At 44.9% G+C, this 14,554-nt stretch overlaps 1 protein-coding gene across 1 annotated transcript; it reads right to left on the bottom strand.

The window, feature by feature from the left end:
- Nucleotides 1–753: 753 nt before the first annotated feature.
- Nucleotides 754–7,590, bottom strand: LOC114854989 (transketolase). The gene is made up of 14 exons (XM_029149608.3): nucleotides 7,276–7,590; nucleotides 6,297–6,414; nucleotides 6,101–6,214; nucleotides 5,909–6,006; nucleotides 5,184–5,375; nucleotides 4,968–5,086; nucleotides 4,682–4,878; nucleotides 4,423–4,587; nucleotides 3,676–3,832; nucleotides 3,174–3,304; nucleotides 2,998–3,081; nucleotides 2,806–2,899; nucleotides 2,387–2,509; nucleotides 754–1,758 (listed from the first exon to the last, which is right to left on the bottom strand). The coding sequence occupies exons 1-14, from the start codon at nucleotides 7,581–7,583 to the stop codon at nucleotides 1,571–1,573; spliced, it is 2,088 nt and encodes a 695-aa protein (XP_029005441.1). The 5' UTR covers nucleotides 7,584–7,590; the 3' UTR covers nucleotides 754–1,570.
- Between the last annotated feature and the right edge of the window lie 6,964 nt (nucleotides 7,591–14,554).

The following is a 14,554-nucleotide window of genomic DNA, read 5'->3' as shown; positions in this document are numbered from 1 at the left end:
TGAACAAATCAGAGACCTCCGATCATCCTCTAATTTTCTATAGATGCTTATTGGGGATTTGGTTTTGCTGTTTTTATCGCCTTCCTGAATCTCAACCTCTCTTACGGTAAGACAACAGCATTTCTACAAGAAGATTATATACAATTCAAGACAGAAATTTGTCTCCAGAAAAGATCATGTTTCTAGTTTTTATGTTGTGCTTTATTTCAGCTTACACACTATCCTATGGAGGTGGAATCATAGTGTTTGCAATGAGAGGAGCAAAACGGAAATGGAATTCTTTAAGGTCAGTGGCTTTAGGTGGAAAAATAACATGCAGTTTTTGTAATTGAAAGTATTTGTATGATCTAAAAATGACTTTTGTGTCTTTTGGACAGGGAGATAAGAGCGAAAGAAAAGAATGCTCAAGGTAGACGGTGGTGAAACTACTACAGAGAGTTCACTTACAAGAAGTTATGCTGCAGATTTTAAAGGGACAGAAATCTTTGTTCAGTTCACTTCAGAATCAGAGATGCTATAATTTTTCTACTCTATTCTATCAGCAACATCACATCACACAATCACACAGAAAATAAATTATTTTATCTACTTATCAAATACAACTTTGATCTATGAACACGTTTCCATCCATGATGCTTTTATACCACATATTTCGACACAGTTCTAAATTTTAAAGTTAATATTTGCACATGTGTCTTCCTAAACACAACAATACTCCACCAGAGAAAAAGAACAAACGGCTGAGTCTGTCAGTCAAATGCAGAGAGCTTTATTATTACATGAAGGTAAAGGAACATACAAAATTTAAAGAAACAAAGAGTGTGTTTGATGCTGGGTTTACACACCGGATGCACCTCTACCTTCAATCAGAGCCAGTCCTGTTCTCCATCAGCGCTGGAGGGACCTGCAACCCTACGCATCATGTAAAAGACACGATGTCACGGACCACATGATTACATACATCACAGCGTTGCCATGGCTCCCACAAACACGGAGATGTTTGGCTTGTGAGAAAAGGAACAATACAACGTTTCAAACCAGAAAAGCTCAAAATGTTTCGAGTTGTGAGATGTCGTGTTGCTTGACTGCTCTGTGTGACCGACCTACATTTGTTTATTATTTTCCCAACTACCTTTAACAAACGACCACTCGGCTTCTATCGTGGCAAACACCTATTGTAAAACCAAGCCCCACCCGGTAATGACAACTACATCAGCACAATATAAAGCTTCACATGTTAAAAATGTATGGTGAACATGCACCGAAGAAATGTTATGGCCACGTTTGGATCGCTGGACTTTGATGATGGAAAAAGATGAGATTGGACTGAGGACGTGTGTGTTTTGTGTGTCTCTGTGTTTGTTTGTGAACTAGTGGGTTCATGAAAGAAAGATATAAGCGGAACTCTACTTTCAGGGGTACAGCACAAAATCACATTACTTTAGTACACACCTAAGTACATTCACTCTGAAGGAATGCTAAGAAGTGGGTGGGTCATGTGAATTAAGAGCAGATTTAAATGCTGCAGGGGTGTGATCACATACAGTAGGCGGGTGAGGCAGGGAGGAGGTTACTTGGCGTTGGTGGCGCTGCTGAGCATCTTGCGGACGGCCTGAGCGATGGCGTCGCGGTCGATCCCGTGGATCTTGAGCAGGTCGTGTGGTTTCCCGCTGCGGGGGACGTGGGACACAGCCAGACGGTGCAGACTGATGCCAGACTCATTGACCAATGCTGAGCACACTGCCTCCCCGAGGCCACCTGTGGAACAGCAGCTCATCAGAAAAAAAAAAAAAGAAGTCTTCCTGCAAGATTAGGCCGAACCAATTACCTAAAGACTAAACTTTTATACACACATCACATGCTGCATATAAATGCAAAAGTATAAAAATATTACAGGTAAGAGCAAAACGCTGGTTATGACGATTGGTCCAAATGTAAAATAAAAGAGATCATCACCATCAGGCCTGTTACGTTTGCCAAATATGCTTTGTCCTGTCAAGTTCATGGCATCAGCCTTCCCCTTCCCTTACGCGGGCACAGGACATGGCTGTCTGTGCTATCTAGGTCACAGCGAGCCCCATGGGCACAGGCTCAGTTAAGGAAATCTGACAGCACACTTACAAAATGCACCGCACCACCAATACCTTTGTCTGCAAAGAGGGCGCACACAAGCCTGCAACACATGCGCCAGCCAATGAGCGCACGCCAGCTCATGTCGTCCCTGTTGCCGCACCAATGCAGACATGCCACCGCAGCACAGCCGACCAAATGAACCAATGGCGAGGCCCCGGCTGCATTATGCATGGAAGCTTGTTGCTGCTGGGTTGACACGGGTCATGCAATATGCAGGAGCAGAACACTATGAGCAACTTTCATGGAGACCTGCCTTCATAGTAGTGGTCTTCCACAGTGAGGATGCGCCCGCGAGTGGCACGCGTGTGGTCCATGATGGTTTTAACGTCCAGCGGTTTGATGGTGAAGGGGTCAACGACCCTGACGGAGATCCTCTCTGGAAGACAGATTACAGTCTTCAGCAGCGGGAATAACATTAAAGCCACATTAACATGATTACCATGACTTTATGAAAGACATGACCAGTGAACAATTTCATTAATGTGCACATGGCTGCATTTAAATAATGATGGCCATATAGCATTTGATACACGTACATTAAATTGTAGCATTTATACAATTAAATACCCTGCACACTCTGTATCTTCAGTAAATACATCTGCTGAACATGTTGCAGTTTATCTCTAACTGTATTCTTTCCAATTTCTGGAGCTGAGCCTTTCTGCCTTGTACCTTTCTTTAGATGTTCAGCTGCAGCCAGAGCCTCGTGCAAAGTCACCCCCGCTGCCACCACAGTCACCTGGTCGTCCTTGTTCTGATAAACCACCTGACAAAGGCACAAGTAGCATCTTGTGTTTACAGTGTCGGATTAAAGTGTGTCTTCATTTCCTCGCTGTTGTTATGGGGAAACACAGAGCCTCCTACCTTCGCTTGTCCAATGTGGAAGTCTTCGTTGCTGTTGTAGATGATGGCGCTGTCTTGGCGGCTTGTGCGGATGTAGCAAACGCCCTTTTGTGTGTTGAGAAAAATGCACAACGTCAACAGGATAGAAATGTAAAAAAGAGCCACTGAACGTCTGTAGAAGGAGGAACGGCACGCACCCTTGCACTTGCAGCCAGTTCCACAGCCTTCTCTGTAGAGACGCCATCACTGGGGTAGAAGATTGTTGCTGTGGGAAGGGCCCTGAACATGGCCATGTCCTCCAGACCCATGAGGGAGGGGCCTTCCTCTCCTGGAACATGTAGAGCAGTCAGGAAAAGCTCAAATGCTGCAGCCGGGTCAGGTGAGCTGACGCATGCAGGCGCCCAGAAATAAAGGTAGACCTTTTCATGCAGTGTACCTGCACTAAAGGGACACCAGGTTCCCTTCAGACAGCTTCCAGGGCAGACAGGAAGGGTGAAAGAGGGGAGGACTGAGTACTGGCTGAAAGGAGGGTCAACGGTGAGGAAAACACAGGATTAGAAAGGAAGGAGAGAAAGGATTGCAACAGCTCAGGTGCAGCAGTCAGGTTCTGTTGAGTTAACAGCGTGTGTGGGGGGGGCGGGGGGGGGGGGGGGGGGGGGGGGGGGGTGGCGTGCACGGCTCGCCGGCAGCGGCACTAACCGGTGGACAGGCCGCAGTGGGAGCCGCACAGGTTGATGCTGCTCTCCGAGACGGCCGCCGCGCGGAGCTGGTCGTAGGCGCGGGTGAAGAAGGAGGCGAGGGTGCTGGCGAACACCACGTTCCTCTCGCGGGCGGCGCATCCCATCGCGACGCCGACCTGACGGGGGCGAAATCCGTTAGATGGAGACACCGGACGGCCTTCCTGCCTCTGACCCCTCGCACGCGTCTGATCCCACGAACACGTGACACGGACTACAGTCGACCCCGTTGACCCAAACGCCGCCTTCAGAGGAGCACCAGTGGATCTCTGGTTCTTACGCTCCCACATGGGTGGGATCAGCGGCATAGCTCCCCTTCACTTATAATTTCCTTTGTCCTCTCTTCAAAAACCTGCCTGATCCCTCAAATTCTTTCCTCGCTCCGTCCAAAAGAACCTCTACACATCCATGAAAGCATGAGTGTGACGTCGGAAAAAAGTATATCGAGCACCAATGACCAAAATAATGAATGAATAGAAAATGTGTTGGGAAAAGTGAGCCACCTGCACGTCTTCCCATGCGCTCAGCCAGACGGACGCACCCTGTGTGTATTAATATTTTATAGGTGATTACGCTTGTCATGACAGCTCATCATCATGCCTGTCACACAAACGCTTTTTTAGTTATAACATGTGCTCCCTTCTTTCAACATTACTGGCGGGCCAAATAATCCAGCCCAACACTGGTGTCTCCTGCAAAGAAGTCTCACCATGTTCTGCTGGGCCACGTAACACTCCACGAAGCGGTTGGGATGCTCGTTCTTGAAGATCTCTGAGTAGGTGAGGTTGTTGGTGTCGCCGTCGAGGACCACAACGCGCTCGTTGTAGCGGCCCAGCTTGGCCAACGCCATCCCGTAGGCTTTCCGTGTTGCAATCTGCGGGATTGAGAAAGCGAAACCCGTCCCCTCTCACTGAAAAGACGAGGGGCTAAACGACGCCTGTGCTTGTGATTGGCTGCAGCCAACGAACCTTTTCTCCAGCCTTGTAGCTGGGAGCACTAGGCATCCGGATGTTCCTCAGGCTGACTGGAGGGGAGTCCTCGATGGGAGCGGGTGGGTACAGGTGCTTGCTGCTGTTAATGATGCGGCTCTGCAGGTCCTTCATGACCATCTCTGCCATGTCCTTTGGCAGAGGTTTTGCATGCCAGCCAAGTTTATCCTCTGCAGCTAAAACCATGGAGACTGTGAGTCACGCTGGCAGGTTCCCTCATATGCACTGGTGCTTGTACTGTACATGCAGGTGGGGGAGTGGTTACCTGGGATGCCTTTCCCCTTGATCGTTTTGGCAATGATGGCGGTTGGCTGATGGCGAGGCTGACTCAGGGCCTTGCAGAGCTCCTCCACACTGTGCCCATCCACAATAATTGCATGCCAGCTACACATAGACAAACACCAAAGCCACACATTGACATAAATATTTACAGTATTGCAACTCTTTTGAATGTGTATTTTCAAGTTTTAGCTCGTTTTACCCAAAAGCTTCACAACGTTTCTGATATTTTTCCACGTGATGCTGCAGGGGTGCAGAATCGCTCTGGCCCAGACGATTGATGTCCATGATGGCCACCAGGTTGTCAAGCTGGTAGTAGGAGGCAAACGACATGGCCTCCCAGACAGCTCCTTCAGACATCTCACCGTCACCCAGCAGGCAGTACACGCGGTAACTGAGGTGGGCATCAGGAAACCAGTCAGTGGGTGGTTCATGTAATAAAAACCTCTAAGAGTCTTAAATATGTAAATACTGGATGTCATTTAAAAACAACAACAGATTCTTTTTCTCTTTTCATTTGAAAATGAAAGAAATGAAAGAAAATTGAATAAGCTTGTACTAATCAACTGCTTTCATAAAATAGATGTTGAAAGTCTAACGTCTGAATTAGATTCTGAGATAAAATCTGCCCGGGTTGTAAAAATAACAGATATGACTGCTGGGCCTGTGATTATTAGAGCAGAAGAATCGGGACAGCAGAGCGTGTAGCTGCAGAACACACCCACCGAGTCTCCAAAATCCCCATCGCTACACACCCGTGTATCATGCAAGCCTAAAATATAGTACAGTACACTAATGCACAACAGGGCTGTGACTATTGTTATTACATTTTATATGTAGACGAAATCTGCCTTTATATATTTGAACAAGTGGGAAAATTGCAAACTGTGCTGCAAAAAGTGTGTTCGTTGACGTGTGACGCATTACCTGGACTTGTCGAAGTATTTCCCAGTGTAAGCGATTCCACAGGCCACACCGAGGCCCTGCCCCATGGAGCCGATGGTCACATCCACGAACTGCTGCTTCTGACATGTGAACAACAAAAGCAGAGGCAAAGCTGTTGGTGCACGGTGTTGGTCCACTGATTCTGGAGGTGCGGCGCACTTTGTGACAGCTCACAGGGGTCGGGTGGCCCTCCAGCGTGGAGTCAATCTGGCACAAGCTGAGCAGCTCGCTCTCCTTCAGGAAGCCTGTTTCCACCCACATGGAGTACAGGGCTGGAGCTGCGTGACCCTGTGGGAGCCCGAGAAAAGCCCAGAGTTCTACAAAAGGGACGGAACAGGAGACGAGGAGCTCTTAGCGGCTGCTACTGCACCTTGGACAGGATGAAGCGGTCGTTGTTGAAGTTCCTGGGGTCGTCTGGCCGATACTTCATGGTGTGGAAGAAGAGCACGGACATGATTTCTGCCACGCTGCAGCATGATGTGGGGTGTCTGCAAGACAGGACGCGTTGTTAGTCAAATGTTAGAAATGACTAAACACGTAATAACAACCTCAGCTTCGCACTATGGGTTTATAACAGAGAGTGTAGAAATAATATGTGGTAAATGTGCCGTTGCTGAGTGGATGATTATGACACACAACCACGTACACCACAGACAGAAGAATGTGTAACGGCGAAGCGACCACTGAACACTATGGGTTTGCAAATGGCCTAAATATTGTTCTAACTGTCCATCACAAATGCATCAGCGACACAACTTGACAAAGATGGACGAAGACTCAATTATTCATCAGTTCATTATTCATTCATTAATAAATCATTTATCACTCGTATCTTTTCGCCACATAGCAGCGACCGTGCATGTACACTTTCACAGCCACCATCCTGCAAGCGAGTAAATCTCTGTCTGACCTAAATGCACTTAGGACCAGATGCGTTGGAGCCTAAGCCAGATTGTGTAATTCTAAAATAAATAATTTAGGTTGGAAATAAAATGTGTTTAAAGCACTTATTACGTAATATGTAACCTCATTTAAAATGGATTCACTATTATTTTTAAATTATATTACATATTGTATTATCACATACCATAAATGATAAAAAAGGCAAAATGTTATTAAATTCATTTCAGTGGATTAATTTGAAACGCTCTTTATCGGACACTTGAATGTTTGTAACGTGTGCGTTGACCAGAGGAGGAGAACAAAGGGAGGACATGTTGTTCTATGGCCCTTTACTCGCTCCTCTGTCTAGACTTGTGTGTCCGTGCACATATATTTCCACTGGCAGTACGTTTGTGTTTATATTTAAACCGCACTCAGAGCCTTTAAACTTGTGTGAGGACGCTCACCCGCTGCCCGCTGCAGTTGTTGCCTTGATGGAGTTGATTCTGAGGCGGTTGGCGATGTTCCTCAGCACCTGCACCGTCTGCTGGTCTGGTTTGTGGTAATCCTCCATGAAGGCAAAAGTATCAAGCTCCACAGCACCAAAAACGAAACCAACTAAGATCCTCTGTAGGGTTTGTGTGTCCTGGATGTGTGTGTGCGTGTGTGAGAAAGATGTGAACGAGCAGCACCTGTAGTGTGTGTGTGTGAGTGGCAGAGAGGCAGCGAGAAAGAGAGAGAGAGTGAAGCACAGTTTGGTTTTGTGCAGACACATAGATGCACAAGGATGGACACACACACACACACACACACACACACACACACAAACACACACACGCAGAGGAGGGAGAATCCAGTGACGTGGACTGCCAAAATCAAATGGCTTCATTTCATTGGCCAAACCAAGGTGTGTGTGTGTGTGTGTGTGTGTGTGTGTGTGTGTGTGTGTGTGTGTGTGTGTGTGTGTGTGTGTGTGTGTGTGTGTGTGTGCGTGTGTGTGGGTGGAGGGAAGTAATCTCACCATCATTCGCTTTGGATTCACTGTTTCACTAATAATTCAGATGCTGATGGTTCGTTGTTCTTTGTTATTTACACACAAACAACCCAAATTCTTCTGGCAGGCGTGAAATTGAATCATTTCCAAGACCAAGAAAAACAAAATAGAGGAAAAAAAAGCCAAGAGCAACAGAATTTGAAAATTAACTGTAGAGTAGATATAATAATATAATATTATGCTTCATATTATTTTGCTATTATGTCTCAATTATCCAGAGTAATTGAGCAGCATAAAAACATTAAAACAGATTTACTCTGCTGCTAATAATTTACACTATTAACCGCGTAAATTGGTGCATGAGGAATTTGTGTTTACACAATGATTTGGCTCACAGTGTTCACAAATGTGATAAAACATCAGTATGCTTTGTTACATTTTATTGTTTGATTTTAATGCACAGAACTCAACATCTGGGTCTTACAGTCAAGGAAAGGGTGGGTCTGCCACCTTCAGGATCATCTGTGTTGGTACAGAACCTGTTTCCATTGGTCTGCTGCAGGGACAGTGAAAGCATTTACATGGAAGAATAAAAACAAATTTAAATATTAGATAATTGTGTCTGTTTGGGCATATTTTCAAACGGACAACATCACTGAACTGTCTCTATAACCAGGGTTGGTTTAGCCTGGGTCACAGACTTTACTGGACAGAATAGGAATATGTTAATCTATAATATCAATAATACCATGGAGCATGAATATTTATTATTATTAATATTTCATTGCTCACAGTAGACACAGTCCTAGACCTATAGGATTTGGTGTTTGTGTTAATAAGATAAGATTAAAATGGACCAAATCTACCGCAAGAGCAGATGAAGGAGCAGCACATCATGATGTGTCAGACATGAGCATTTTATAGCTGTATATTCTGTAGTTGTTCTTGTATTTTAAACAAAGGACGCAAGGGGGCGCTGTCTCCCCATAAATGTGGAGAGACAGGCCGTCTATAAAAATGATTTATCACACACATCATTTCAGTAAATTAGCTAATAATTGAAGTACAAATAACATTAGAACCATAATATATACGCTCAGCAGGAAGGAGACAGATTCAGCTTGTTATTCATAAAACAAATGTTTAGTGTTGAAACACGTTTCGAGGTCAAATGTTACACTGTCACCTTATGGAGAAAATCAAATGTGCAGTAAAACAGCTTAAGAGTGTTGAACTAATATGACCATGACGTGTCCTCTCTCCTGCCATGTGCCCATCTCTGTTGCTTTCTGGGAGGTCACCTCCGCCTCAGCGACGCCGTCGCTCAAACTGCCCACCGCTCTCCTGCTTCTACCGACATTGTCCTTCTCCCAGTTTTCAGCAGCTCCTCTGGGCTCCTGGGTCCTGTCAGAAAGGCTTCTCTTCACAGAGCCCCACAGGTGCCAGCCAATAGACGCCTGGGAAGCAGATGCCACGTGACGGTGCGCGGCCAATGTCGGGCGCGCACAGTCGCACACTTCCTGGAGGGAAAGTACATTCAGAGAGCATGAATGTTTCTATTTTTAATCTCACTGGCAGAAAAAGAGGAGCAAAGCAGCCACTTTTGAAACAATGGCTTAATATAACGCAAAGCATGTTCCAACACAGAGCTCAGGTTGACGGAAACGCTGAGGATTAACATGCATTCACCAGGAGCACAAGAGCAGGTGCACACAAGACTTACACAACGATGCCCTGATGAGAGCTGCAATATCAAATGAACTCAGGAACGTACACTTAGAATCCACAGAGGTTGTCACACACATGCACCAATCTTGGCACATTGCGTTAATGCCAGCGTCTCCTTCAGGCTGGAGCCCCTTCCACTATGTTCTTATCACTCCATTTCCTTAAATTGCTCAGCAATCACCATCATGACATAGTGCTTGCCCTTCTAGCTGTCAATCACCCCAAAAACCCACCTACTGCACTTATAGAGCATAAAACAAGCACAGATGATTTATCTTTGTAACATGCACAGTCACCCTGCTGTTCACATCTGGGCTCGGGTTGGTAACACAGAGAACTGTGTTAAGACATGGCTGCAACAGCGAACACGCGATAATTCAAGCAACGTTCCGATGGAAGACTCAAGATAAGCAGAAGCAGAGGGATGAAAAAAGACTGAGACAGATTCAGAGAGAAAAGGAGAATGTGAGGCAGGGTTAAGGCTGAGCGTGTGTTGTGGGCTCAGCAGTGAAGTTGACGATGCGCTGGGAGAACAGCTGCGCTGCAGGGCTTTCAGGCTCCATCGCTACCGCTCTCCTTCAAGCAGCTCCACCAACACACTCCCTCTGCCGCCCGCTCGCTCTCGCACACATGCACGTGTGCACACGCGGCTCCCTTTAACATGCGAAAGCACACGAATGTGCTGCAATCATGACCCGTTTTTTTTTTTTTTTTCAAAGCATGTTCAGGGAATCGGGCGTCAAGTCGTTATAATTGTCTCTGCAGAAACACAGCATCGGATGCTAAATAAAGAAATGGGAGCACATGAGTGGAGCACTCATATGGATTTGTTGCAATCTGATTGAAAAAGAGCTGCAGAAGGAGAGGGAGGTGGGGAGAGGGTGGGAGGCAGGGAGGGGGGGGGTGAGTCTGGGGGATAAAGGGCATAAAGCAAAAGCTACATGTAAGTGCATTAACAAAGACAGATAGAAAAACCAAACAGCTGTTCAGTGGGAACTGTATGTGTAAACTATCCACATAATGCAGCTGTCAGAGTCACACATCATAATCTGTTGAAAAGCTGGTCATGAAATTACACAGAACCTCCATCACAGTAGGATTCAGAGCTGAAAACCTGCAGTGTGAAGACTGATGTTCTACGTATGTATGAATTACAATTGGTAAAAAGGAGCTTCGTTGTAAAACGATGGTTAATCCGGTCTGAGACTGAAATAGTGTGAGTCGTTCCTGTTTAAACGTGAATGATCATATTTAAATTAAAGTCATTTTATTTGGAGTTTGGTGGCGCAGGGAACAGAGAAGCACATCAAATTAGACGCGGGGGCAGAGAACTGTGCTGAGCCAAATGGCATCCATGGTCCCTGGAGGCCACTGCACCCTCTGTCTGTTTTACTCCATTTTCTGTAAAAATGAGCTGTTACACTTCTCTAATGGGGAACAGGCTGGGGCCAGTTACGAGTTATAATTTTCATAGCTTGCTGAATTGACAACATTTAAAACATATCGGTTTTATTTCTTAATTGTATTTGTGTTTTACTGCATTGGTGCTTTATACACTTCTGTAAATAGGAATCGCAGCAGTTATTTGCCTTTATGTCCTCTTTCATCGAACTCCTCCATGTCCCATTAGAATAATATATATGATGGATGAAATACATGTTTAAACATCCTGTGTTACAATAAAATTTGCTTAGATTGGGAGTGTCACCTGCTGTTGGCTCATTTAATAATAATTAAGGTTTATTGATCCCACATTGGGGAACTGAATCTCTCCCTTTTTACGGATCACCAGAGGAGAGCAGTGGGCGGCCATTTTCCACCTGGGAAGCTAGTGTAACGCGTCTTGCTCAAGGACACACCTGGTGCCAAAAGCAGGGCTCGAACCTGCTCTACCTACTGAGCTACCAGGGTACAATGCTTAAATAAAGTTTCTTTTGATAATGCAATGATACAACTCAATTTAATAAGCTTGGTTCCATCCCAAGCCCGACCAGTATAAAGTGCGTTTTAGATGCTGACTGAGGAGGGTGTGAATTAAATGGAAGCTCAGCGGTCATCTGTTTCGGCCTCGGCCCAAAATAAATGGGCTGTTGAGATGAAGCACCATGACGCACTACTACAAACTGAAATGACTTACTTTTAAAATTGTAGTTCTTGTATGTAAAGTAGATGACGGGGGATATTAAAGCTCACCTGTACAAAGTATCACTTTCCATGCTTATTTTTGATAAGTATAACCATTCAAACTTACGAAACCTCTTTTATTCAAACACCACAATCGTATATTCAACGTGCAGTTATCGTGTATATTTACACTGCTTCTGAGAATGACAAACACCACAGACAAAAACAGACACGAGTAACAGAAATACATTCACGCGCATCGCGTGCGCGCATGCGCCGTCCACCTCCACCTCGCGCACAGGTGAATAATTCACGGCGATTCTAGAAGCAGCCATTATCCGCGGCAGACAGGTAAGCTGACACGGTGGGGGGCGCGCCCGCCCCCTCCCCCCACCGCTCACTCGCTGATGAGCCCACCGGGGAAGGAGATGGGTGGCTCGCGCTCTCTGCTGTCAGCTGGGACACGCTGGTGAAGCTGAGGCCGCGGCTCAGCTGTTCTACTCCGGCAGGTAGGGTTTCCACAACACCGACGCCTCATTAGTGCTGATGTGTGGTCACTGATGCTTGAGCGAATTTTCACCAAGTGATGTCGTGTCGCCAGGAAAAACAGTAGCTCTTGGGTAAATTCAGCATTTTTTTCCCTACATGTTTTTGCTCCACATCACTTGTTAGACGAAGTACTGAAAGAAACGAACCTCTAGAATATTCCAGAAGCCGCTGTAACGAGAGAGGCGCCGCTGTACGCCAGGCAGGGCGGCGTTGACTTACTTTCTCATTAGGAACGCTCGTGCTGGAGGCAAATGGGAAATGTGGTTATGTTCAATGTGAAGGAGGGCAACGCATCGCCACTGGTGAGGACGGATTATGACTTTAGCAGCGGCGAGATTGTTACAGTAAAAAAAAAATAGTCTGTGCATTGAGTGTCTCGACCAAAAGGGGGACATTTCACAACCTGGCAACTCAGAAATTATTTCTCCAAGTGTTTTTAACGCTGCGTGTGGCCATTTGCCATCCTCAGTAACACACTCCTAAAGGGGAAATTCGTCTTTGTTCACGTGATACCTGGGGGCTGTGTTCGGAGCTTGGGACCAAGTTGAACACATTCCGTGTGAGCAGGCTCCTGTGGCCACAGCGGCGCGGTCGGGGCCAGGACGACGGGAGACTGCGGTCAAGTGAGCCGTCGTTCGTTCATCCGTCGTTCAGCCAGCCGCGCTTCAGAAACGTCTTGCGCCCGTATTACGCGCTTTACAGCAGAGAACAAAACACGCTCGTTGCGACTTCCTCTTTTCATAGCGACACGTCTGGTCTGTTCAAAATATTGAAAAATACGAAACAAAATATTGCATATATAGAAAAACTGTCGCCTAATGAAGATCTGTATACTTTTACTGTAAAATTAAGCATTTATTATTATTTAAAACTACCATGTCATACTGTGAAACTTTTATAATTAATAACTTAACTTTGGTGCATAGTTCCAGGCTCAGACCACTTTCCCCTTGTTCTACTAGAGGTGTACTATTACCCCACAAAGATTTGTGTATTTTTACTGTATAGTTTTGGATTTATTAGTATTCAAAACTACCAGTTCATACTGTAATACAGTCAACTTTGATCATTAATAACTTGACTTTGGTGCATAGTTCCAGGCTCAGACCACTTTCCCCTTGTTCTACTAGAAGTGTACTATCACCCCACAAAGATTCATGTATTTTTACTGTATAGTTTATGATTTATTAGTATTCAAAACTACCATGTCATACTGTAACTGTATGGGCCGTATAGTCAACTTTAATCGTTAATAACTAGACTTTGGTGCATAGTTCCAGGCCCAGACCACTTTCCCCTTGTTCTACTAGATGTGTACTATTACCCCACAAAGATCTGTATATTTTTACTGTATAGTTTATGATTTATTAGTACTTGAAAGTACTATGTCATACTGTAACTGTATGGGCCGTATAGTCAACTTTAATCGTTAATAACTTAACTTTGGTGCATAGTTCCAGGCTCAGACCACTTTCCCCTTGTTCTACTAGATGTGTACTATTACCCCACAAAGATCTGTATATTTTTACTGTATAGTTTATGATTTATTAGTACTTGAAAGTACTATGTCATACTGTAACTGTATGGGCCGTATAGTCAACTTTAATCGTTAATAACTAGACTTTGGTGCATAGTTCCAGGCCCAGACCACTTTCCCCTTGTTCTACTAGATGTGTACTATCATCACACAAAGATTCGTGTATTTTTACTGTATAGTTTTGGATTTAGCAGTACTTGAAAGTACTATGTCATACTGTAATACAGTCAACTTTGATAATCAATAACTTGACTTTGGTGCATAGTTCCAGGCCCAGACCACTTTCCCCTTGTTCTACTAGATGTGTACTATCATCACACAAAGATTCGTGTATTTTTACTGTATAGTTTTGGATTTATTAGTACTTGAAAGTACTATGTCATACTGTAATACAGTCAACTTTGATCATTAATAACTTGACTTTGGTGCATAGTTCCAGGCTCAGACCACTTTCCCCTTGTTCTACTAGAGGTGTACTATTACCCCACAAAGATTCGTGTATTTTTACTGTATAGTTTATGATTTATTAGTACTTGAAAGTACTATGTCATACTGTAATACAGTCAACTTTGATCATTAATAACTTGACTTTGGTGCATAGTTCCAGGCTCAGACCACTTTCCCCTTGTTCTACTAGAGGTGTACTATTACCCCACAAAGATTCGTGTATTTTTACTGTATAGTTTTGGATTTAGCAGTACTTGAAAGTACTATGTCATACTGTAATACAGTCAACTTTGATAATCAATAACTTGACGTTGGTGCATAGTTCCAGGCCCAGACCACTTTCCCCTTGTTCTACTAGATGTGTACT

The sequence above is a fragment of the Betta splendens genome, chromosome 5 (assembly GCF_900634795.4).
Source record: "Betta splendens chromosome 5, fBetSpl5.4, whole genome shotgun sequence".
NCBI lineage: Eukaryota > Metazoa > Chordata > Actinopteri > Anabantiformes > Osphronemidae > Betta > Betta splendens.
This window is presented reverse-complemented; position numbering and strand designations above follow the sequence as displayed.

Coding starts and splice junctions, on each gene's coding strand:
- LOC114854989 (XM_029149608.3), bottom strand. CDS start 7,583: ATGTGTCTGCACAAAACCAAACTGTGCTTCACTCTCTCTCTCTTTCTC. Junction 3,833..4,422: donor ACGTGGCCCAGCAGAACATG/GTGAGACTTCTT, acceptor CGCCCCCGTCAG/GTCGGCGTCGCGATGGGATG. Junction 1,759..2,386: donor GGAAGACCACTACTATGAAG/GCAGGTCTCCAT, acceptor GCTGTTCCACAG/GTGGCCTCGGGGAGGCAGTG.